Consider the following 24,566-nt stretch of genomic DNA (forward strand, 5'->3'; position numbering starts at 1 on the left):
GAATCAGGAAGGCTTCTTTATAGTAAGGGTGGTTAAGCTGTGGAATTCTTGGCCACATTAGGTGCTGATTGGGAAAATAAAAGTTACTAACAGATTTTAAAAATAGTTTGGATGCCTCTTACAAAAAATGGGATCTGTAGCTATAATTAGTAAAGGACATTGTGGGTGTGATTGATTCAGGAGAGGTATACAATTTCCATTTTGGGGTATGAAAGGAATTTTGTTTCTCCCTGTGAGGCTAAATTGGCCACTGTCACACTGAGGGTTCTTTATCTTCCTCTGGATCAACACAATTAGAATTTATAAGAGGTTGACCTGGATGGATCTCTATATTCATTTCAATAATAATATTTTTAATATGTATACGTTTCGATCACCTCTGTGCAGAAAGTAGGGAGTTTTTTCATCTACTATACTGTTTACTGCTCTAGGGGTAAAGAATCACAAGACATTGTGTGCAGTGAAAGAAATTCAATAATTTATTTATACAGCACCAACATTGTTTACATACAATGAGTCAAACTAATGTAATTAGTATCCACTTATTCATACCATTAATCATACACAAATATACATATACACATTTCTGGCTGAATCATCATGTACATATTAAACTCACCAACTGCTTGACTGTAAAATGAATGTTAGCGGGTGAAGGACTTTAGTGAAAGGATCGTACATTTTAACAGTTACATAGAAGACAGAATACATTTCAGCAAGTAGGAGGAGACGGATTCAGTGGAAATTCTAGTAGCTGAAAAAGAAGACTGGCATCTGCCTGTGGTCTTGGAAATAAAGAATGACAAACTTGTTAATCAGTCAATGATTTTAACAAAATCAATGTATTACTGATTATTCTACTCCTTCATTTCTTACCCTTGCAACTTAAAAACATATATGTAAACCTTTTAAGATTTTATGTACGGCTGTTATGTACCCAATTGCAACAGACAGAACTATATACAGATTAAACTACCCAGGCACATTAGAGTTTGATTCCAGATTGTATTAATTGCCTTTACAATTTCACACATGGCTTTTATGACACAAATTAATTGGATTGCATATTAAAAATAAAAAGATAACTGCACACATGCAAGATTTTATGCAGGACATAAAAGTTTCTTGTTCTAAAACACCAGTTACTCAATAGTGAAGTGCCAAACCTACACCCACGTTCTCCCCTTTACACAAATAAACATGCACATTTATATTTGTGTACATAATAAGCATTTCCATGATTATTAGAGTTAAAATGACATATGTGACATTTATTTACATTTATTTAACCTGCTTGCTGCCTACGACTGCGCAGTCCGTTTGTGTCATAACATTCCATTACAGCTCACAGGCTGTTATTACCTTTGTTTACCGTAAATGATCTTTACCCTGCGTTTTATGAAGTTACGAGATCTGTGTTTGCATATAATAGATCAGTGATGTGGGCTGGCCGCTGAAACAGATTAGCAAACCCGCCAACACAAATGAACATTTTCTATACAAAGGAATATAAATTAACCATATTGTATACGTCCTAGAGTTCAGAAATTGAGTCTTCGTCTGATTGTATATCTAGCATAACAATTTGCTCTTTTCAAGTAAGAGGAACAGGCAGGATTGATACAATTCTAGTGTTCAAAAACTAAAGTAGCTTGTTTGTTGTTCTTGGGAAAGCCTGTTGAATTAGTTTGGTCATTTAGACTTTTTTTTTTTTTATGAGATGCCAATGTAGATTTAGATGGGTCATAAGCTCAATTTAAAAACGCAATTATGGTTAAACGATTATTTGATTTGCTTTAAATAAAAGCTACTAATATCTATGCTTAAAAATTTCAGGAGCGTATCAGGACGATTGATATTTGAGATGATTTTAATAAAGGGGGATGCATTTTCCCCCATGTATAGCAGACATCCTGTTAGTATTGGAAGTCATTGCAGGGAATACAGGAATTCATCTTAATTGCGGTCATGGTGCAGGAAAACCAATGCGGTTTACAAATATTAAGTGCCCGGACGCTATATTAAAATGAAACTTTTATTTTAGTTATACTTTTAAACCTTTTTCTGGTTGTATGTATGTTTTTGTTTTGGGGTTTTTACAAAATAGTTTTGTATGTTTGTTTCTACTTCCTGACTGTAACCTTTATCTGCGTTGTTTGCATCGTTTCCATTAAACAGTATATAAAAGAAAAAACACAAACTAGCAGTTTAAAATGGTCTTGTCCAATGCACATCCAGCAAGTGTTCAGATAATAGTGTTATATTTTTTTAATGTAGCAATGAGATTTGTTTATTTGTATATATTTATATTACAGAAAAAATTTGTTATAAATTTAAGTTGTATATAAAAGGATTGCTATACAACAAAGAGGGATCAAAGATGAAGTGTCGTTTTATATATCAACATTCCCGGATGTATATATTTAAACGGCAAAAAAGACATTTACCCCGTTAACAAAACCTTATAAGCACTTTAAACTTTGATAGATATTTGGAAATTATTTTCGTAAAATAACGTATTTAAATCAATCTACATCTTAGATTCTGCCTCCTTCTCCAGCATGGCTTGTATTAGGCTGGAACCACTTAGATTCAGAGCATTGTGGGAATTTTAGATCCTTTACAAGGCTGAACAGCACAGAGAGAATCACTGAATTCTGCACAGTGAAGAGATCAGGATGTAGATGAGGTGTGAGTGTACAAAGGTTAAGTCCTTGTTGTGAAACTGAATTAGTTGTATAAAATGATCACAGCAATGAAAATCCCTGTTGGTTATAAAGAAACTAATTGTTTACATACGCAGACCCACCAACTGCAACTTTTCGTAAACTTGTACTTTTGTTTATCCAGAAGACGATCTGCAGAGTAAAATGTCTGTTTTTAATTAATCAGCTGACGTAGCTTTTGTTAAAAATGGGACAATTGGTGTTTTATTGCTCAGAGAACAATGTGCCTATATAACGAACAAAATAATGGCAATCCAAATCTCATGCATAATAATAAAAACAAGTAAAGCAATGGTTAAAAGCCTCACATTGAGAACCTTGGGCCTGATTCATTAAGGATCTTAAATGAAGAGGTATCTTATTTCAGTCTCCAGGACAAAACCATGTTACATTGCAAGGGGTGCAAAATAGTGTTCTGTTTTGCACATAAGTTAAATACTGACTGTTTTTTCATGTAGCACACACATACTTGATAGCTTATTTGTACACTGAAATTTAAAGTTGATATTTGTGTGCTACATGAAAAAACAGTCAGTATTTAACTTATGTGCAAAACAGAACACTATTTTGAACCCCTTGCAATGTAACATGGTTTTGTCCCGGAGACTGAAATAAGATACCTCTTCATTTAAGATCCTTAATAAATCATGCCCCTTGTTCATATAAGGCACAGCAAAATAGGTGTTAGAGATTGTATGTCCCATATTGGTGGGAGGGGAGTCAAACTCGGTGTAAAAAATGTAGCATGCAACGCTATGTAAAACAAATCTTAAGAAATGTTGATTAATTCGCTTTCGAGTGTTTTTGTTTCCTCAGTGCCCTAGATGTATGAAGGTGATATATAGATATTCAGGTGTGTTTGTTGTTCAAACATTCAGTGAATTTTCTTGATACTTAGTCCTAACCTGACCCGCTTCTGTTACTGGTCTAACCTTAAATATAGCATTGGGTAGTGTATCAAGCTTCTGGCATCTCTCAGCTACGTTGTTTGCAGTTGTATCACTTGTACCAGGTACAGATTTGTTGTAAGTGTTGAGTGACACAGTGACAGCCATCAAAGTTTGGTTGTAAATTAGATACATGGATGTGAGCAAGAATAACAGGACTTCCGTTACTGTAAAAAATTATTTGCGGGAACAGAGTTTTGCTTAAGAACTACAGATCGTTAGAGGTAAAGGCGGAAGACAACCAATTTGGAGCTAATCCTGGTGTGTGATTATTTTGCATGGAAACCTTGAAAAGAGGATAGAAACATAAGATAATATAAGATGGACATATTTTTTCATTCCTAGTGAGACAATCAAACTTATAACCTGCAAATTCATAATACACCAAGTAAAACGTGTGCTCTGCAAAAACCAATATGAAAAAGAAACAATCCGATTCTGTATGGTGCTTATAGATAATATATATTATAGGTAATCAGTTTCTGTAACACATTAAAAAAACAACTTGCTTCCTGATATATACATAGTAATCATACCTCAGTAATTGTTAGTATACCTAAAGTCCTGTATAAACAGAACAAAAGCCGGCTTAGTAATATCATTTTCCCAGTATATACATTTTTCTAAATGTATAATAATATTAAGAGGGACACATTTTATTTCAGTTCTGATGATAAGCCTACTCTTTAAGAAAAGAGTCCTACCAGTTCTTTAGGTGTCATCACCTGGAAGGAAATCCACAATTTGCTTAATTATGTCTTCGTGCCACCAAAATAGATGTGAGGAACTCTAAGATTCCTGTCTACATGCTCACTTGACAGTAGGACACTAAACTTAGCTGAGAAATCACAGAACCTAGAATGACACAAATACAATTTATATTTTATAAGTGTCAAACTCTCCAGCTGCAATTCTTATTCCTTTCATCTAGTGGAGACATTTCGTTGTCCGACCAAATATGGAAATTGTACAAGAAACATCTGGGTAACACAGTCATTGTGAAAAACATCAGCGATCTATCTATAAACAAAAAGATAACACAGAAAATAAATAACGGCAGCTTATTCCAAGACACGTTATGTTCAGTATTTTCCCCCCCAAAAAAAATGTTTTTTTCTGGCAAGACAGTGCGTTGCTTCATACTGTAGCAAAGATGAGTGTCATCGCCTCAAAATATTATTTTGTTGCCCCATAGAAATCGAGGTCCGTACGGTGACTGCTGAGTAATTCATTGGTAGGGATGCATTTTTTGGCGGTCTTATTTTTGATAGGAGTTGCCAGTAGACCTCTTTTGCCTTCTTTCGGAAGTGATTCCCGACCATGACGTAGAGAAGGGGGTTGAGGCAACTATTGCTGTAACCAATGTAGGAAGAAATTTGGTTTCCAATCTCATTGAAATGACTGATGGAACATTTATGGAAAACTGCGAACATATCCAGAGTGTCGATAAAGACGAAAATATGGAACGGGAGCCAGCAAATTATAAACACCAAGAGCACAGATAGAACCAACCAGGTGGCTTTCTTTTCATTGTTGATTTCCTTGAATTGCTGCATTGTGTTATTCCTCAGGACGCATATAATCTGGACAGTGCAGAATGCGATGACAATGACTGGAATTAAGAAGCCAAAGATGTTCATAATAATGTTCGAGACAGGATGCCAGTTGTCGGAGGGGGGCATTATAAGACAGGCGGTAGTATTTAAGCTAGGGACAAATTCCACTCTTCGGAACACGACTTTGGGCAAACTTGCAACTATTGCGAAGATCCAAATGATGGCACAGTTCATCTTGGCACATCCAGTTCTTCTCATTCGGCCAAAGGACATTGTCTTCACTAAAGCCAAATACCGGTCAATGCTGACCATCATGAGGAAGTAGATGCTGCTGAACAGATTCAGTTGAATCAGGGAATTGACCGTGACGCAGAGGAAGCTGCCAAATGGCCAGTAGAATTTGTTAGAAATATAAATAGCCCAGAAGGGCAACCCACTGACCAAAAGCAAATCTGCAGCCGCCATGTTCCCCAGGTAGATCTCGGCCACTGTGCAGCGGTTTTTATGTAGCAGAAAAACCGAGATGACAAACAAGTTTTCTATGAAGCCCAAGGCAAAAATGAACCACATACAAGCTGGTTGGTAGGCATACAACCAGCCAAGGCTTTCTGTTTCAAGGCAGGTCTCCAACCCCTCGGTGGTGTAATCCAGCAAACTTGCAGTGGTGGGAACTCCAGTTGTCATGGTCAAGTTTTTCAAATTAATTTCCATTTGGTGCTGTTACCTAGAAGAATGCAAAATAAAATGAATCAGTTACAGGATTTTAGACAGTTTCCAATGCACACAAACTTTTTGTGTTATGCTGTTAATATAAGTAACAACGTTAGTTGGTATTAAGTATTAAATGTAAATAATCTTTGTTAATATCAGGGTTGGATCAGGGAACAGGAGCAATACAAGAGAGTGAGACCTAAGCTGTGAATGCTCCACCTTCCTGTACATTATATCTGTTAGACATATCCAATAACTTATACCTATATTATCTATGACCATGCCGACTTTGGGGATGCGGAGAGACGTTTCATTTTTATAATTTACTGATGACAAAATAAACCCATTGGTGTGTCGTTGTCGGGTCAATGAATACATTCTTCTCTTACCCAAGATGCTACTAAAACTTTTGTCCACTCATCATCTCCCGCCTTGACTACTGCAACCTCCTCCTATCTGGCATTCCCCACTCCCATTTATCCCCAATTCAATCCATCTTAAATGCTGAGGCAAGACTGATAGTCTTCTCTCACCGCTCCACGTCTGCTGCATCACTCTGCCAATTCCTACACTGGCTCTGCGTCCTCCAGAATCCAATTCAAATTACTCCCCTTTACCTGCAAACCCTCAACACCACAATCCTTCATACATCTCAAATCTCATTTAGATCTACCTCTGACCTGCGCCCTGTCTCGTCTCTAGAGAACCACCTCTCACTCCCGCCTACAAGACTTCTCCCGTGCTGCTCCCCATTTATGAAATTCCCTACCATGCTCAATCAGACTTTCCCACAGCCTTCAAATCTTTAAACACTCTCTGAAAATCCATCTCTTTATTAGCCCTTACCCTATTCCCACCTATAACACCCAACCTAATGCATCCATGTAACTGTCCCAATCTCCTCTCTGAGTCACACTGGTTCCTCTTTTTTCATCTGTGTCCTTTCCTAGACGTGCCTACAATGTACATTAAACCATGGATAACGTGTGCACGCCAGTAACACTGTCCTTTGTAACAAGCGTTGCAAAACGGCAGACATGAAGGTTTACAAGAGGACTCTCGGGGCACTAGAATTGGGCGCCCAGTACTCGGGGATATAGAATGTACATTGTGCCAGTGGTTTGATTCTTGCAGTTGATTTATCATCGTTGTATAAATCTTGTAAGTGATATTAAAAATGTATTTTTTTTCCCAGGATGTGAATAAACTGAGAGTTATAAATCTTTTACTTGTTTGTGCACTGGACTGACCCTTTGGCCTCAGGTCTGGGTTAAACTCCCACAGTGTACACACCACTCAGCAGCCTTTATAAGAAATATTATTCCTCAGTAAATAATGATTTTTGGACACGGAAATAACGTGATTGTGCAATAGCTCCATACCAACCATGACCGTCAACGGCATTATTTATGCATAACTTTTCCCACAAAAAGCCAATTAAAACACCCACAGATTGTGACTTAAATCCGATTCATGTAAACAAGACATAAAACAACCTGGTCCTCAAACCAAACAGAGCAACATTTGCAAATTTAGAGATCTCGATAAAACAATAAAAGCACTTCTGAAACGGACGTTATGCTCATGTTTTTGCACTGACGCAATTTAATTACATTCACCGGTATTTAGAGTAGAATTGCGCATAAGGATGAAACGTTGCTGACCTAACCGATGAGACAGCTCTTCTCTATGGCAGGTGTATAACTTGTTCCTACTAAGTGTAGGCGCAAAAAGTCCAGCGACAAAATACACATTTCAGGCACAACTCAAGCCCTAAATACGGGCAGAGGTCAGTGGCGTCCTGGTTCCGCGCTCTTACAGTACTGAACGCCACCTGGAGTTTATACATACGTGCAGCTCAAGCTACTGGTGCAGGTTGAGTATGTGAGCAGTGTGCAGTGCGTCAAATGTCACGTGATGCGCAAATGCACTCTAAATCGAGCCCTTAGTGAGAAAAGTGTAACTTAATGTCTAATTAGATCTGCATCATTCAGCTGTTGTCCAGGACCATCTGGAAAACCAGCTTAACAGTCAGTAACTACATTACATTTACAGTAATGCAACATAATTTACTGGAAATACAGAATTTTTTCATGTTTACATGACCGTTGCAGGGTACAATGGAGAGAAAATTACTCTGTTATGTCCTCTGTTATATTACACAATCATACAGAGACCGGTCATTTGTCTAAATCTATCCCTAGGGGTTATCAGCTTAATGGGGAATTTCAAATTATTGGAGGAAGAAGGGAGCAAAAATAAAAATCTGTTATTACGTATAGTTAGTCTGTCATAGTGAACTGGTTGTTGTGGTCTTGATCCACCATCAAAGGGAATTTAGAAATTAATATTCTCCTTTTACCTTCAACATGTTCAAGGTTTCTGCTCCTCTGGAGCCCGTTGATCTCTCTTTGGGTCATATTTAATAATTAATGGGTTTTTGCCCCGTTCAGTATCACCTGTCTTCGCAACGACCTTAATGTCTTCGACATTCCGGCTCAATTTAATATACAAGTCTTGTCGGGAGAGCACGTCCGATAGGAGGCTGTCTCTGCGATTACTTTTTCTTTTAATGAAGACTCTGGATACTGTCATGGAGTCTTTATTGTGCATGCGCAACATAGGATTGGGATTTTCTTAAATTAATATTTTACTTAAGTGATGAGAGACAAGGGAAGAGTGATCAGAGACAAGGGATGTTTCATGAGGGACAAAGGAAGAGTGATGAGGGACAAGGGATGTGTCATGAGGGACAAGGGAAGAGTGATGAGGGACAAGGGATGTGTCATGAGGGACAAGGGAAGAGTGATGAGGGACAAGGGATGTGTCATGAGGGACAAGGGAAGAGTGATGATGAGCCATGAGGGACAATGGATGAGTGATGAGATATAAGTTTTGAGTGATGAGTAATGAGCTATGAGTGAAGAATGCTGAATGATTAGTTAAGATTGACAAGGGGAGAGTGCTAAGTGCATTTGAGAAATGACAAGTTAAACACTTTCTCTTTTAATCGTTAGGGACATTGAAAACCATTAGTTAGAAAATCTTGCTTTCCTTAACTACTTCGCAGAACCAATTTAGCATTACAAAAGGGCCCAGAATACACGTTTGAAGATGCCCTTTACCACTTCCTGCGTAGAAAGTTCATATTTAACAGAAAAACATCCATCATTAGAACATACATGGAGTAAAAAAGGAAATTAGACTTTCTTGATCCCCAATTTCTATGTGATTGAGGTCTTGGCTATCAAGGCTTCACATCTGCTGTTCTATTTGTAATAATACCCCTGCAGTGTACATGAAAATGGAATGCATATATTTTGAATAAAAATATTTTTTGAATACAGAAATTTAATTGATAGCAGTGTTCTTGTCACTCTCCAGTCTCCAGTGACATTGCTCATACAGAAACAGGATGGGTAGCAGTGTTCTTGTCACTCTCCAGTCTCCAGTGACATTGCTCAGTGCCATTGCTCATACAGAAACAGGATGGGTAGCAGTGTTCTTGTCACTCTCCAGTCTCCAGTGACATTGCTCACACAGAAACAGGATGGGTAGCAGTGTTCTTGTCACTCTCCAGTCTCCAGTGACATTGCTCAGTGACATTGCTCATACAGAAACAGGAGGGGTAGCAGTGTTCTTGTCACTTGACAAAAATTGACTGGAAATGATTGGAAATTAATGTTATTGAGGTTAACAAGAATGTAGGGATAAAAAAAGTCAAATTATGAGATTTTACCCCCCAAAAAATAGTGATTTTAGAAAAAAATTGCGATCCAAAACCAAAACACTCAAGGGCGGTTTTGTCAAAACCAAAACCAAAGCATGAAGTCAATACAGATTCAAAACCAAAACCAAAACACGGGGGTCTGTGAACCTCTCTATTTAAAATACACTTAGACTAGACCTGTAACTGCAGCAAGATATACGGCTGAAGAGCTGCCCAGAGCTTGTGTTGAACGCTGCTGCGTGCACTTGAGCTTAGCTCGCCCTTCCTGTACAGTGACTACGTGCATACGCCCGTTCCCCGCCCTGCTCTGCCGCAGTAAGGGTCCTCTGCGCTCAAATGAATGGATGAACTATATGTTGCTGTGTTCTGCAGCGTATGGTCCGGTTCTCTGTATCCGCAGAGTAATTAATCCTCGTTTACATCCCTTAATGAATCAGACCCACTGTGTGGGCAGAATTTTGTGGGCTTACTGAATGTCTATGAGACCTCAGGCTAATCCCCAGGGCATTGATAATCTACGTGACTATTGGTTCAGCTCACACGGCTGCTGCCTCAGCTATAGGAAGAATAACAGCAGCGGTATATACCAGAGCAACTAAATACTGCAACATTATACCAACACAATGACATTGTAACACCCACCTGGTAAAACAATGTCTGTCTTCCAAAACAACTGTAAATAGCCCATTAACTATCTGAACCCTGAAATGCAAGAAAAAGGAAATTCACTTCCTACTTTACTATTGTGAGAAGTAATTACAATACAATGTACATGCATTACCCGACATATTGCATAAGAAACAAACTTTACTGCATTTAGTCACCAATGTGAAGGAGAGATGTAGTCACAGGAAGACAAGGTCCTTCTTCGAGGTCACACGGAGCTTGTCATTGTTATACACTTGTGTTGCACTTAACCTCTGATCCAAATGTTTTTCTCACAAAGCCAAACAAGTACTGAATTTCCTGAACATTCAAACACCAAACATTCTAGGCCACCATCATCATCATTTATTTATATAGCGCCACCAATTCCGCAGCGCGTGCAGAGAATGTCTGTCACTCACATCAGTCCCAGCTCCATTGGAGCTTACAGTCTAAATTCCCTAACATACACACACACACAGACAGACAGACAGACTAAAGTCAATTTGATAGCGGCCAATTAACTGCCAGTATGTTTTTGTGTGGGAGGAAACCCACGCAAACACGGGGAGAACATACAAATTCCACACAGTTAAGGCCATGGTCAGGAATCAAACTCATGATTCCAGCTCTTTGAGACATTAGTGCTAACCACTGAGCCACCGTGCTGCGCCACCATTGCAGGATTTTAATGGGGTTTGGAGAGGGGATAACCAAACTTGCAACAGAATTTTAATTTTCTTTTTATATAGTTACCCAACATTTTATAGACAGCGAAGATCTTCTCTAGGGCTAGAAATCATACCCAACAACAGGCATGGCTTTTACAGAACAGTACTGTTTTCCCATTAACAAAAAAAGGAAGCAGCCCGGTGAATTGGGGCAGAATGGTTGATATTTGGCCAGATTGGGGGGGGTGTCTGCGTACACCATGGAAGATATACCACTGTGATTATAGCGGAGAAGTGTATCTGGTCTCTGTGTAAGAGCAGAGCAGGGGTGCTAGGAGGGGGACATATTAGAGTGCTGGTGGAGAGTGTGAAAGATCCCCAAATACTGCAGTGGGATCTTGACTGGAAATCTGATTATGTTTTGTTTTTTGATTTTAACAAAAGAAAAACAGGACAGTCTCCAAAGGGTTTTTTGTCTGGCTTCTTCTTTTAAAACTGAAAAACGTAATCCCTACATACAGTATATTACACAACTAATCCTAGTGATCAATTCAGAAACCGCCGATAAGCAATAAGATCAGCGGGTAAATGTATCAAGCTGCGAGTTTCCGGCGGGTTTGGAGATGTTGCCTATAGCAACCAATCAGATTCTAGTTATCACTTTGTAGAATGTACTCAATAAATGATAACTAGAATCTTCACGTTGCAAACCCTCCAGAAATTCACAGCTTAATACATGTACCCCTAGAACTCTGTTATACAGATATTATTTACAGGAGTTTATACATATACTGTATGAACATCGCTTATGAATTATAATATATGTACATACTGTACACATATATATATATATATATATATATATATATATATATATATATATATATATTTATATATATATTTACATGTTGTTTCATCTTTATATAGGAACAATTACAGTTCTGGGTGGTATGTTTAGATGAATGTTCATATAATACAGGAATAGCGCTTTGCAGTGAGGATTTGTACATGGTGTCAAACTATGACAGAGCGTCAACTATCCCTGCCTGCGCTCTATGCTTATATTAGTATATTCCCAAAATATTCAGTGGCTTATTTAATAAAGAACAACAATCTACCGTTACCCAAAGCAACCAATCAGATGTCTGTTTTCATTGATCAGACAATAATAGACAGTTAAAGGCTAATCTCTGATTGGTTGGTTTCATTTACAGCATATATTTGCAGTTTGCACAATATGTTTTAAAAAATAAAAAGTAATATTTTCTTATTTATATTAATAAGCTCTATTATTGTGTAAATGTTTAGTTATATACAAAACAGTATCTTCCTTTTTAGGTTCTTCTCAAATGTACTTCTTTTTTACAGAGAGATCACAAAACGTAACTTTAAGGGGCAGATTAAATTATCCGCGAGGTGACGTGGAGAGACATGGCGTCTGAGTTTTTTTCTTAAATCTCTGCTCATTTTCCCTCATGTCCCCACAGAGATGCGAGGAAAGATGAGCGGAGATTTCTGTACCGCACTAGCGATGTCCGGCGGGACCTCGCGGGTAATCAAATCTGCCCCTTAAAAGTGCACCTGTCACTTATACACCCTAGTTTGTAGGAACCAGTGAGGCACTTAGTGCCTCAGGATGCCTCGGTGCTGTTACAGTTTCCTAGTGAATTGAAAATGATTATTTATGTTACAGCGACAGGCTGTAAAGATTGTATGGCGGAAGAGAGGTAATAATTTCTCTACAAATCCTCGGTTACATGTTATCTGGGGCCTGATTCATTAAGGATCTCAAATGAAGAGGATACTCATTTCAGTCTCCTGGACAAAACCATGTTACAATGGAAGGGGTGCAAATAAGTGTTCTGTTTTACACATAAGTTAAATACTGACTGTTTTTTCATGTAACACAGAAATATTTGATAGCTTATTTGTACACTGAAATTTAAAGTTGATATTTGTGTGTTACATGAAAAAACAGTCAGTATTTAACTTATGTGTAAAACAGAACACTTATTTGCACCCCTTCCATTGTAACATGGTTTTGTCCAGGAGACTGAATTGAGAATCCTCTTCATTTAAGAACCTTAATGAATCAGGCCCCTAGTGTTTAGGACAAAGATTTGACCACAAGTAAAATTAAAAGCACAGACTGGATTGTGTCCAGGGACCGGGGACCCGAGGCCACATGGACAGGAATGGAGAATTTAAGCTCTTAGAGAAGAGTTGTGGATATTTATATTAGATAACTGCAGAAATAAAGATAAAGATCATTAGAACACTGAGGTTTGTGCAACTGAACATCAGCGGAACCTACTGGACATTATAAATGTTCCGCTGCTGACGGTTATAAAACCAGAAACTACATTTTATCTCTCTTTATATATTGACCATTGGTGTATTCTGCACAGTACCACTTCCCTTATTCTGTGTACTGGATGTAGTTCTCAGTGTGCGTTGTACTGTTTCCAGGGATAACTGCACAGTGCCACTCCTGTCACTCTGTGTGCTATATATAATTCCTAGTATCTATTCTTAGTCATTACAGTATGTATCGGCAACTGCACAGTACAACTCCTCTATCAGTGCTGGGGGTAATTCAGGATATCTTATCGTATTATGTGTTTAAACACATGCACACATTACCACTTCTCTTGTTATGCATATTGGATGCCATTTTCAGTACAGGCCTGAATCATTAAGGAATCTAAGTGCCGATACGTGCCATATTTTGAATAAGATCGCTCTGCGCATGCCCAAATACGAACCATACGATAGAGAAAGCTGCAACGTTCAGTTAATCTTCAAGCGCAATGGACCCTTCCTACAGTCTGCGATTTCAGGGATGGAACGAAAGGGGAAGGGGCGATGCACATAGTCAATGTACAGTAAGGGTGTCAATATCACTGGCTCCAGCTACAGGTCGGGTGTAAGTGCCGATTACTGGTGATGACGCTGTGTATGAAGCTAGAACACGTGTTTGTAATCAGGAGCAACTGTAAAATAAGTATTTTATCTACAGAAGACATTAATAACATCCTAATAAATGTTTTATAGAAGGTGAGTATTATGGTTTAAATATTGTACATCCTACAATCTAGTCAGACTATCAGATGTAATTGATGTAGCAGGTTTATAGAGACGGTATAAAATGTACGTGGAAGCAAATGTCTATTGATAAATGTAGGAATTTTCTGTATTATAGTCTGTAACATCATCATCATCATCATCATTTATTTATATAGCGCCACTGATTCCGCAGCGCTGTACAGAGAACTCACTCACATCAGTCCCTGCCCCATTGGAGCTTACAGTCTAAATTCTGTAACATACACACAGACAGACACAGAGACACTGATGATACCAACTTGTACTACTATATACAGACTCCCATGGACTGTTCCCTACCACTATACACTCCCCTCGACCAACAACACATCTAAGGATAACACTGGAGCACAGTTTGCATTGCTGCACGCACAGTTATTCCGTAAAATAAAAGGTTTATCTGTTCGATGGTATATTTGTCATTGCAAGAAAAATAAACCTATAAAATACCTCTTGTGAATATCGTGATGAATGTATCTTGGAATATTTACACATCAGATTGCTCCCACCACGGCTGGATGAATGCGGCATTTCTATTCAATTAGTGTTATGTAAATGTTATTACTTAGTCATGTGGAGCTTCGGTCTGTGGTGAGTTAAGCAACGTGTGTTAGGAAATCCCACAGATAGTGAAAGTGCAGCCAATGACTCAACCCTGGGTCAGTTTAATAAGCTTATCTTATCTTGTACTTTATAGGAGCAAATTATGCAATAGCAATGCCAGGGCAGTAACATTGTATCTATTTTATTTTCTTAAATAAAGTTTTGCTTAGAATAGATTTGAAAAATAATAACATTTACCAAGAGCCAAGTCATAGCTGTAAATTAGGAATCTTCCCGTTTATCTAAATATCATTATAGACCCAGGATTGTGCAAGCCTCTCATTAGTCCTTAACGACCCAATTAAAGGGACCCCTTTTTGTTTGCCTGATGCTCATCGCAACTTGAAGCCACACACTTGAAATATTATTTTAAGGGGCCAAGTTATTTTACTCCTCTCTGATAAAGCTAAATAAAGCACATCCAGGGTCATTAAAACTAATGTTGTTATTCTTTTACTTTAGTTCCATCTATACAGAGCATTTTAATGTGCAACAATGAAATATATATTTAAGATATTATCAACGCAAAATAGTTAACTATCTGCTCCTAAGGGTTATGTCTACAATGAATTAAACTATATTTATGATGACATTTGTCCCTATAGCCGTCCACCGTTCACTTTATACACTTCCAAGTTTACGTCAGAGTCTAAGGTTTTCTTGGAAATTTTTTGGGTGTCTGATGAATTATTTCCTTTTTCGTTGATCCGCTGTTGACCTTACAGCACCATTATTAAACATTTCCTGTACTTGCTGCACAGTAACTGTATTCAATGAGGGGACAAAAAATCAAAACAAAATACAAAAGAAAGTTAAAAATATTAAATATAAAAGAAAAGTACTCCGGAAAGGTGGAGCATGTTCTGTAGCGGGTATCTGCTCCAGGGACCGTTCTACCCAAGATTTATATATTATTATTTACTATGTGGGGCAGGGGCAAATGCAGGATTTGTAGAGGGGGAGTTTCCACACCACACCGCTAGTGGGCGTGACCAGCATGCATGGGGGCGTGGCTATAATTTTAGACAGTGCCTGGCTGCTCTCCAACTCTTCCTATCCCCATAATATACATGGGCAATGCTGCATACACTACTGTTAGGTGCACGCAGCTCTCTCTTTTCAAGCAGAGCTGTGTGAAGCGGGAGCAGGGTCCAGCCACCTCAATTATACAGTGCCCCAGGCTCGGAGGGGGGTTTCCAGGCACTAGGAAACCCCCCCCCCCCCCCCCCCCCACAGGTTTGCCTATGTGGGGGTCTTCTATATAAAAATGTACATACTTTCTCGTTTCTTTCTCTCCTCGCCATGGCGAGCCGGTCATATTTGACAAACACTATGGATGCCATGCTGCACTGCCTAAAATATAACCAGATATTAAACTCACCCGCAGCATTCTACTTACTTTGACTTCAGACCGCCATAACCACGAATAAAATGCCGGGACATGCCGCAGGTGAGTTGGATTTCTGTTGGGCTACTCCAGCGCAGTAACAGCGCCGTATGTCGGCCATGACAGGCTCGCCGTAGAGAAGAGGATTCAACATGACGCGGACAAGTTCGTGGCCACATTGGACAAGGATACCGTCACTCGGCTATAGTTGAGCAGCGGGATCGTAGTGTGTCCGACCAGTGTAGGTCCGTATAAAATACCGACTGTATTTATAACTTATTCATACATGAATTAATAATTCTTACACGAAATTTACAGTCTTCCTTTCTTGGTTAAATTCCATCTTGAGACAATAAAAAGCCAGCACCTCTTTGGGATTACATGTTTGAATATTGAGCATTTTAATCCCCTCATCCCAGTGAAACTGATATGAATAAGTGTCCACTGAGGAAAGCAGTCCATCATTTCAGGCTCGCACTGGGGGGGGGTTTCGCATTGCCCAGAAACCCCCCTGTACGCACGTGAATCAGGAGCCCTTCTGAGAGCCAGCTAGAGTCCGCTATACACAAGTACAACTTTTAAAAGCAGTTTCAGTATGCGCCTTATTCAAAGCATCATAAAATCAATAAAATTTATTTCCAAACCATTTTATTATCAACTGGGGCCTGTGAATTAATAAACATAGACAGCGTTTGGTAATCTCTGCGATATAACAGAGGATCTGTAAACTGTCTAAAATGCTCTATTCCCAGCAAGAAAAATGTAAATATACGTAAGATATGCATTTCCTCCAGATTGCTTCATCCATTAAGCATCCCAGACATTAACGTTATACGCTATGAATTATATATGAGATAATGTATTCTCAAGTGTAAATTAGAAGGCGGTTACATTTCGTTTGATAGGCAAAGCGCTGGATGCTGAGTTGAACTTGCCCCAGTTTGCCAAGTGTAAAAATTCAGACAATTTGCGCTGCGACTGCCCACAGAGACCTGCTGTTTTATATTGATTGCAGTATTGTAAAGCGCTGTGGAATTTGCTGGCATTATATATAAATAAATGTTGATGGTGATGATGATATTATGCCTAATAGCGATTTTATGGGCGGCTTTTTTAAAATGAAATTAGGCCCAGTTTGCAGCCCTTTGTGTCATAGTTAACGTGTTTCTGAAGCTCATTTGCTGTTAACAGCAACATGTGTTCTAATGAAGAGGAATGTGAGCAATGCATGCACGGAGCTATGTGCAATACTGTGTGTATAGACGGAGATGTTACTCCTCCTCATACTAGTATTCCAGATACGTGTATCTGATGCATTAATCTATCACTGTCCTGCACAGCTGGAGGTACATTCCTCCTCTTATCATTGCTTTGTGCACGGAATAACTCATATATAAAATGTATCATTAGAAGGATCGCAGAATATAATATGCAGCATTAAGTAAGGTGAATAGGTGAAAGAGATTGAATTTCAAACTTGCTGTATTTGTTGCAACTCTGGGCCTGATTCATTAAGGATCTTAACTTGAGAAACTTCTTATCTCAGTCTCCTGGACAAAACCATGTCACAATGCAAGGGGTGCAAATTAGGATTTTGTTTTGCACATAAGTTAAATACTGACTGTTTTTTCATGTAGCACACAAATATCAACTTTAAATTTCAGTGTACAAATAAGCTATCATGTATTTGTGTGCTACATGAAAAAACAGTCAATATTTAACTTATGTGCAAAACAAAATCCTAATTTTCACCCCTTGCATTGTAACAACATGGTTTTGTCCAGGAGACTGAAATAAAAAGTTTCTCAAGTTAAGATCCTTAATGAATCAGGCCCTCTGTCTGTAACTCACGTTGTAAAACTACAGGAGAGATCGTTCCAAGGCCCATGTTGACCAAAACTCCTGTTTTTTTAGCATTGGAAAATGTAAATATATATATATATATATATATATAGATATGTATGTAAAACTAAAAAGATATAAAATACTATTGTGGAACTACACATCACAGCAAGCCTGGCAGCCATTAATTGTTTGGATATGCTGGCGCACTCTGGAAAAGTTCCACGGTGGATTACCCTTGTATTACTACAAGCCCCATTGTTTTCAGGGCAGTACCTGTTCACCCAATTACGAGCGGCCAGCATGTAAGTGTTTCTTGTGATTGGCTGAGTTTTACCCATTCATTTCTATGAACAATGCATTTCAATGGGCTTCCTCCTCCCACTGAAATGCATTGCCTATGGAAAATAATTTTCTGTAGAATGTTCATTGCCACGTTCTAAAAGGCTGGGTGACAGATTTCAGCTTTCTAGCTCTCTGAATATTAGTGATGGGTTTGTCAGGTATTGTGATAAAGTTGCATCCAATGTAAGCAACAGTCAGTTGCTGGCAATAAATGCTGATTTTCCTTGTTGGTTAAGTAACTTTCTTAAGCCCTTATTAAAAAAGGATTGAAGTTCATTTACAGAATCAAGAGTTTTTACGGAGTGAATCAGGCCGTTCTCCATTCTGCACAGAATGAACCATTCTGTCGTCTCATTTTAATAATCTTACGTCATTTTTGCTCTGCTCCATAAAACTGGGTTCGCCGTTGCTCTTCTGCAAACCTATATGCTTTAGTGGAAATCTAGGTGCACCTACGCAAATCGTGACGTACACCACCATTAGGATTTTATGTTTGCTCGAGAGTATTTGTTAATGAGAAGGCAGAACTCTGAAATTTTGACTTTTGGCGCAGAGCAGATTCCCGTCTTTCTAAAGTGATGCAGGCACAGAACATTTATTTTAGGGTTTTTAATAAGCAAAACAACATAAGGGGCAATTGTGTTTAATCTACCAGCTACCATCAGTTACAAAATCTCAATTTTTGCTACTTGCGGGTTGCTGTTATGTCACTACACAAGCTGTATATATGAGGCTGGGCAATACACTTACACCAGGAGGAAGCATATTGTGATTGGTCAGTAAATAACGTAATCACTGCGCTCTTCCTCTGAGGAGTCTGCCAGTGACGGAGAAACACTAAGGATGCTGAGGAGCTAGTCCAGGTTCTGCAGGAAATATCTGGATGACTTCCCAGCATCACGGACTTATCCCCTTGTAACTTCTCTGACTGTAGAGTATTGAGGTGTACAGTGGTGATCGCTGGATCAAATAAATCTTTTCTTCACTTACTCTCTGCTTCACATAGGCAACACGTGACAAGGAAGTAAAGACAAGAACTGCCCCTGAATGCACCCCTGCATTCTGCCTCGTGAAATTAGATACTCACCTCTCCTCACAAGAGAAATGCCCCCCCCCTCCTCAATATGAGAAACAATATAAAAACCCTCATGGAATTCCCAATATTTTTATAGAAACTTAGGCTGACACATTTCCCGGAATTATGTCACAACAAACTGCAGCGATGTCTCAGCTGGCAGAATTATCTGAGTGTTACTGGCTACCCGCACAGGGCAAAGACAATGTTTACATGGGAAATCCATTTCTCACTGGAATATGTAACTTGGAATGCAAAGAAAGCAACAAATGTCTTTAACAGACCAAGCGATCTCGTTATATCACAGGGGTGTCCTGACTTTCTGTTATCATGTATAGGGGAGGCTTGACAAATAAGTCAGTGTAATTATGTTGTTATTCTACCTGTTCTTATTACACACAGTCTAATCAGGGCACATTCTAACTGAATGAAGCATTTATAGGTGTTTGAAATATCTGCGTTAAATGTTATTCTGGATTTCTGACAACTGCGCATTGCAAATTTGACATCACTGCTGAATGTTACTTTGCAAATCAAAGCCGCATTGTTTCATTACAAGGAATTGCAAAAATACATGTTTCAAAATACATATGCAATTTCCTGTTTACACCGTGTACCTTGTCACTGACACACAATGGAGGCAGCCATTTTAGGGGCTGGACAAGTACACATCAGAACGCAGCTTATAAACACTCTAGTAACTACTAAGAGCACTGATGCACTTTGGGCCCCTGACTGCCTCCATGGTGTGTAGGCGGTGGGTCCACTTCAATAAGGATTTGTTTGTCCCACCACAATCAGGTCTTGTGACGCACAAACACAGAGTAACAAAAAACAAACAAACAATCAAATCATATCAATGATCCCCATGTAAACGTTGACAAATGAAAAGATAACTCCGTCTTTAGCATAGTTTACATATATCATATACCAAAACCATAATGCCCAATTCTGTAATTGAAATACCCCGCATGACAGCTTGCCTCTCCAATCAATGCATATGGACCTGCCCTCACATGATTTGCCCCACACGATACAACCCCAAATGCCCTTTGAGAATAGCTTCCACATTGAGGACTTAAAACATTGTTTATTAAATCCCTACAAGAATATTTTCAAATATCTGGCGATACCAGAGAAATGATCTTGACAATTAGAGCTGGGGTATCTGTATGTTAAAAATGTAAACTTCCATATATGTGGAATCACCCTTTAACTTGCAATTAATTACCATGATCCCTGGGGTGGAAGAATGGAGCAAACAAAAAACACAAAGCTAACAAGCAAAAAAAAATAAAAAAAATAATAATAATAATTAATTATTCATAGAATGTTGCTGATACTGGCGAGATGGAACGACGAGCTGCCATCCTGACTGTGGAACTATTGATTTCCTTTTGTTCTCTGAAATGACTTTTTCTTTACGCCAAATACGTTGTCATTATTATATGAGATAACAGTTGAAGGTGATGTAGGTAGAGTGTTATTTAGTGTCCCTCGTCACAGATCGTCAGCTGACACTCTAATTCAGGGACCTGCAACCTGATACACTTCAGGGGCCATATGGTGGCCCCTGTAACCTTCAAAAAGGGCCACACATTACCCTTACTTTCAGTAATAAATTAACCTACATTCAATCAAAGACTGAGACAGCTGTTTGCAATATCATCAGCAACATTATACACAAGTGTTACAAGCTGTAACAAACATATCTGTCAATAGAGCAGGAAGGGGCTTAATAACTGGTTGTTCTTAGTAGTTACTATATTTGCATTTTAAACTACAGATATTAATAGTATTTATATAAAGGATCTAAAGGATTAATTGTAATTGTCACCTCAGTCAGCAGAGTGGCTGGGAATGTATCAAAGTGTTTCTTCTGATATTATATCATATATCAATAAATAAAAGACAAATATTAACTAAGTTATGTGAATATATAGTTTTCTCCTTATTACAAAGTCATCTACAAATGTAATAAACAAACCAGACCTGCCATAGATTTATATACAAGGTTACTTCTCCTTGGTCTGACAATAAACACTGTATATTACAGATATGATATAAGGGTTTCCTCATCCTTCCTTAATCTCTAATCACGGAGTTCTGGATTTGCTCAGTACTGGAGACCTGCATTGTATATTGCCCAGTCCTGGCCGTGCTTCATACTTATGGAAAATATTTCAAAGATGTCTTTTCCAGACATGTTTCCTAGAAAACGTAAGATGTTTTCCACTATCTGAGTAAAAGAAGCCCTTACATTTAGAAAGGAACAATAATTCATTTGCAAATATTTTCCGAGCACCGAAGTGGTTGTACTATAATGAAGTAACTGTGTCTGTTCAGAGTCCCGACATTTGCAGTATTATAAACTATAGTACGGAGCAGTGAAGTCAGATATCCCAACATATGTATAACATAAACAATAGCATATGGCACAGGACATCGCAGGACAGACTATGGGGTCGTAAATTACATAAAATGTGTGTGAGCTGAGCTTGGTTTGGACCAATAAGAAAGTTGGGACTCTTCATGGGTGATGGCCCCTGGTATTTATTAGTCCCCTCTGTCCTTACAAGACAACCAGAGAGCATCTGTACATACTTTACTCCAGGTCATGTCCTCAAATGGTCCATTAAACGTCTCATCCATGATCAACCCCCAATCTACAGTAGATCCTTCTACAGATCGGTAGGTAGGTCCTTATCTCTTATAGTCCAGATCTTGGTGGGTCTGTCCTAGCATTCGGATCCTGAAACGGGTGTGGATGTGGACATGGCGTGGTGGATCTAAGTAGGGTTTGGGTGGATCGGGTGCATGATTTGGGTTGGTCGTAGATGGGTTTATTTTGTCCCTTTGTTGCTTTTTAAGATGTTAGGATTGCCGACCTAAATGACCTTTCCGTAAACTGAAATCTTTCATTGAAATATAGAGCTAGTGCGAGAGAAATCACTGACTCCTCACCCTCTATTAGCTCCGCAAGTGTGTCTTTTGTAATGAATGTCGCTAATGTCTTTTCCCAATAGGTGCCTCAGTCTTTGCTGCTACATTCCTTAGACCAGTGGTTCCCAAACTGTGCGCCTAGGCTCCCTGGGGTGCCTCGGCGATCTCACAGGGGTGCCTCGGCCAGGACCAGTGGTAAGCAAGGCGTGGTAATTATTTTGGCTTAGGGGTGTCTTGAAAAAATTATGGAGACCCTAAGGGTGCCTTGAACGGAAAAAGTTTGGGATCCACTGCCTTAGACCCATTTACTTGTTTCAGCAGAGAGCTGAATTCGCTACAAAAACAAGTTTATGACCTAAAGAAGCCGCACTAAGGGGCCTATTTATTAAACCTCATTTTCATGCCAATTCCCTGAAATGGCAATTTAACAATGAACGAAAATCCTTTTGCACATACGGTAATGTACACCAGCTCAGCCTGCCGTACATTACCGTTTCTGCTATTTTTCAGCACAGTTCAGCTCTTCTCCGAAGAGCAGAGCTTTAGAGCGCATGTGTGGAGGGATTACATGATCCCTCCCTGTCACACAGCGCATGTGTGGAGGGATCACATGATCCCTCCCTGTCACACAGCGCATGTGTGGAGGGATCACACTCGGCTCTCTGCAACAGACGGAGCATGCGCACAAGGCTTCTGTGGACCGCACCGCAGCTTCGGGAGCGAAGAGGCAGTGAAAAGGTACGTTTTTAACTTCACAGGAGCAGCAGTTTTTCGTACTGCTGTTCCTGTGGAGATGTTTTAATGATTATGAGAAATAGTTTAATCTTTATCAATACGATAAGGATTGCAAACTATTTTTCATTTTCTGCGGAGCTTGTTAAAGATGCCCCTAAAACACACATGGGACATCTTCTGCGAGATGTGTTTATACTAATCTCTGCCCGTAACTAAAAGGATACACAGAGAGTTTTTAGCTTGGTTGGGAGATGGATATCTCAGAGAGAGAGCTTTTGGCTTCTGAAAGCATGGCCTTTGTGAAAGTATTTACCAGTGTTGAAATGCAACAACTGTTGAGTTTACCAAACAGATATTAAACAGAGAATGAAAGCTCAATGTTTCCAAGATACATTTAAAGAAGACATAGATCATTTATTTACAAGGAGTGATCATGTCTTGCAACTTTGCAAAGTAAAAAAAAACATGTTTTTCATGTGGTCATAAACACTCCGACACATTGTATCCCACAACTTACTGTATGCAGAAGACATAAAAACACTTACACACAGTGAAGAAGCCTTTATGATAGTTGTCTACCACTACCTCATAAGGAATGCAGCGTCCCATTAGATGTCTAACAAATCTATCCAAGTCCCAAGAGATAATTAAGAGTAGCTGGGAGTGTTCTGCACCTTATGTAGTTAATTATACTAATTATGACGTCTCCTCTTCCTAATAATTGCATAGAATATCAGATCTCTATTGCTAATGCACGACTGTATCACTGGTGGTAATGAGAGGCAGATGGTACAAATTCTCTCCCAGTGCAACAAAACATTACTCATAGACGTGTGACTGAGCACTCAGTGATGTTTAGGATAAGAGGTACCACGTGGTACTTCCTATAATCACTTATCCTCAGGGCCCATTAATGAATCCTCTTAGTGAAAGGATTATAGCTGGATAATGTATGAACTACTAGTTCTTCAAACTTTCCAGACTGTTGTCCTAATAATTATATTGTGTCGTTATCTTGACACTGTTGTACTCGTCGGGTCAACCTCTTACCGACACAGGGAGAAGGCAGACATTTCTGTGGACTAAACTTACGGGGGTAAATGTATCAAGCAGAGAGTTTTTCGTCGGGTTTGAAAAACCAATCAGATTCTAGTTATCATTTATTTAGTACATTCTACAAAATGACAGCTAGAATCTGATTGGTTACTATAGGCAACATCTCTTTTCAAACCCACCGGAAAACTCTCAGATTGATACATTTACCCCCTGCACTTGATATTACAGCCTATGATGCCAACGGGGACATCATTGGGGTACAAATGCTGTAAGTATTGATTCCTCACACAACTACTGTGAGTAGGGGACAGGTCCAAAGTTTCCTGAGGTTAGTGACAATTTTGGCAATACAATCTTGATTTTTAGCAGTCACAAGGGGCTTAATACATTAAGAGGCGCATTCTGAGCGCAATGTGTGTTCTTTTAAAAACACATTTAAAATTGTGTATACGTACGCCTGCATTCAGCAAGGAGCGGATCTCAAGATAC

General features: G+C 39.0%; 1 protein-coding gene across 2 annotated transcripts in view; it reads right to left on the minus strand.

Moving 5' to 3' along the window:
• Positions 1-457: 457 nt before the first annotated feature.
• LOC142109368 (B2 bradykinin receptor-like) overlaps positions 458-24,566 on the minus strand; it is a 30,432-nt gene continuing 6,323 nt past the window's right edge. Inside the window, exons 1-2 of one of the 2 annotated variants that reach the window (XM_075193528.1) lie at positions 14,542-14,599; positions 458-5,953 (exon numbers count right to left, since the gene is read on the minus strand). In XM_075193528.1, coding sequence (XP_075049629.1) covers positions 4,834-5,940 — 1,107 coding nt within the window. In that variant the 5' untranslated portion in view covers positions 5,941-5,953; positions 14,542-14,599 and the 3' untranslated portion in view covers positions 458-4,833. Of the gene's footprint in view, positions 5,954-14,541; positions 14,600-24,566 lie in introns of those variants that run through there. The other variant, XM_075193527.1, reaches the window with a different exon arrangement.

The sequence above is a fragment of the Mixophyes fleayi genome, chromosome 12, assembly GCF_038048845.1.
Source record: "Mixophyes fleayi isolate aMixFle1 chromosome 12, aMixFle1.hap1, whole genome shotgun sequence".
Lineage (NCBI taxonomy): Eukaryota > Metazoa > Chordata > Amphibia > Anura > Limnodynastidae > Mixophyes > Mixophyes fleayi.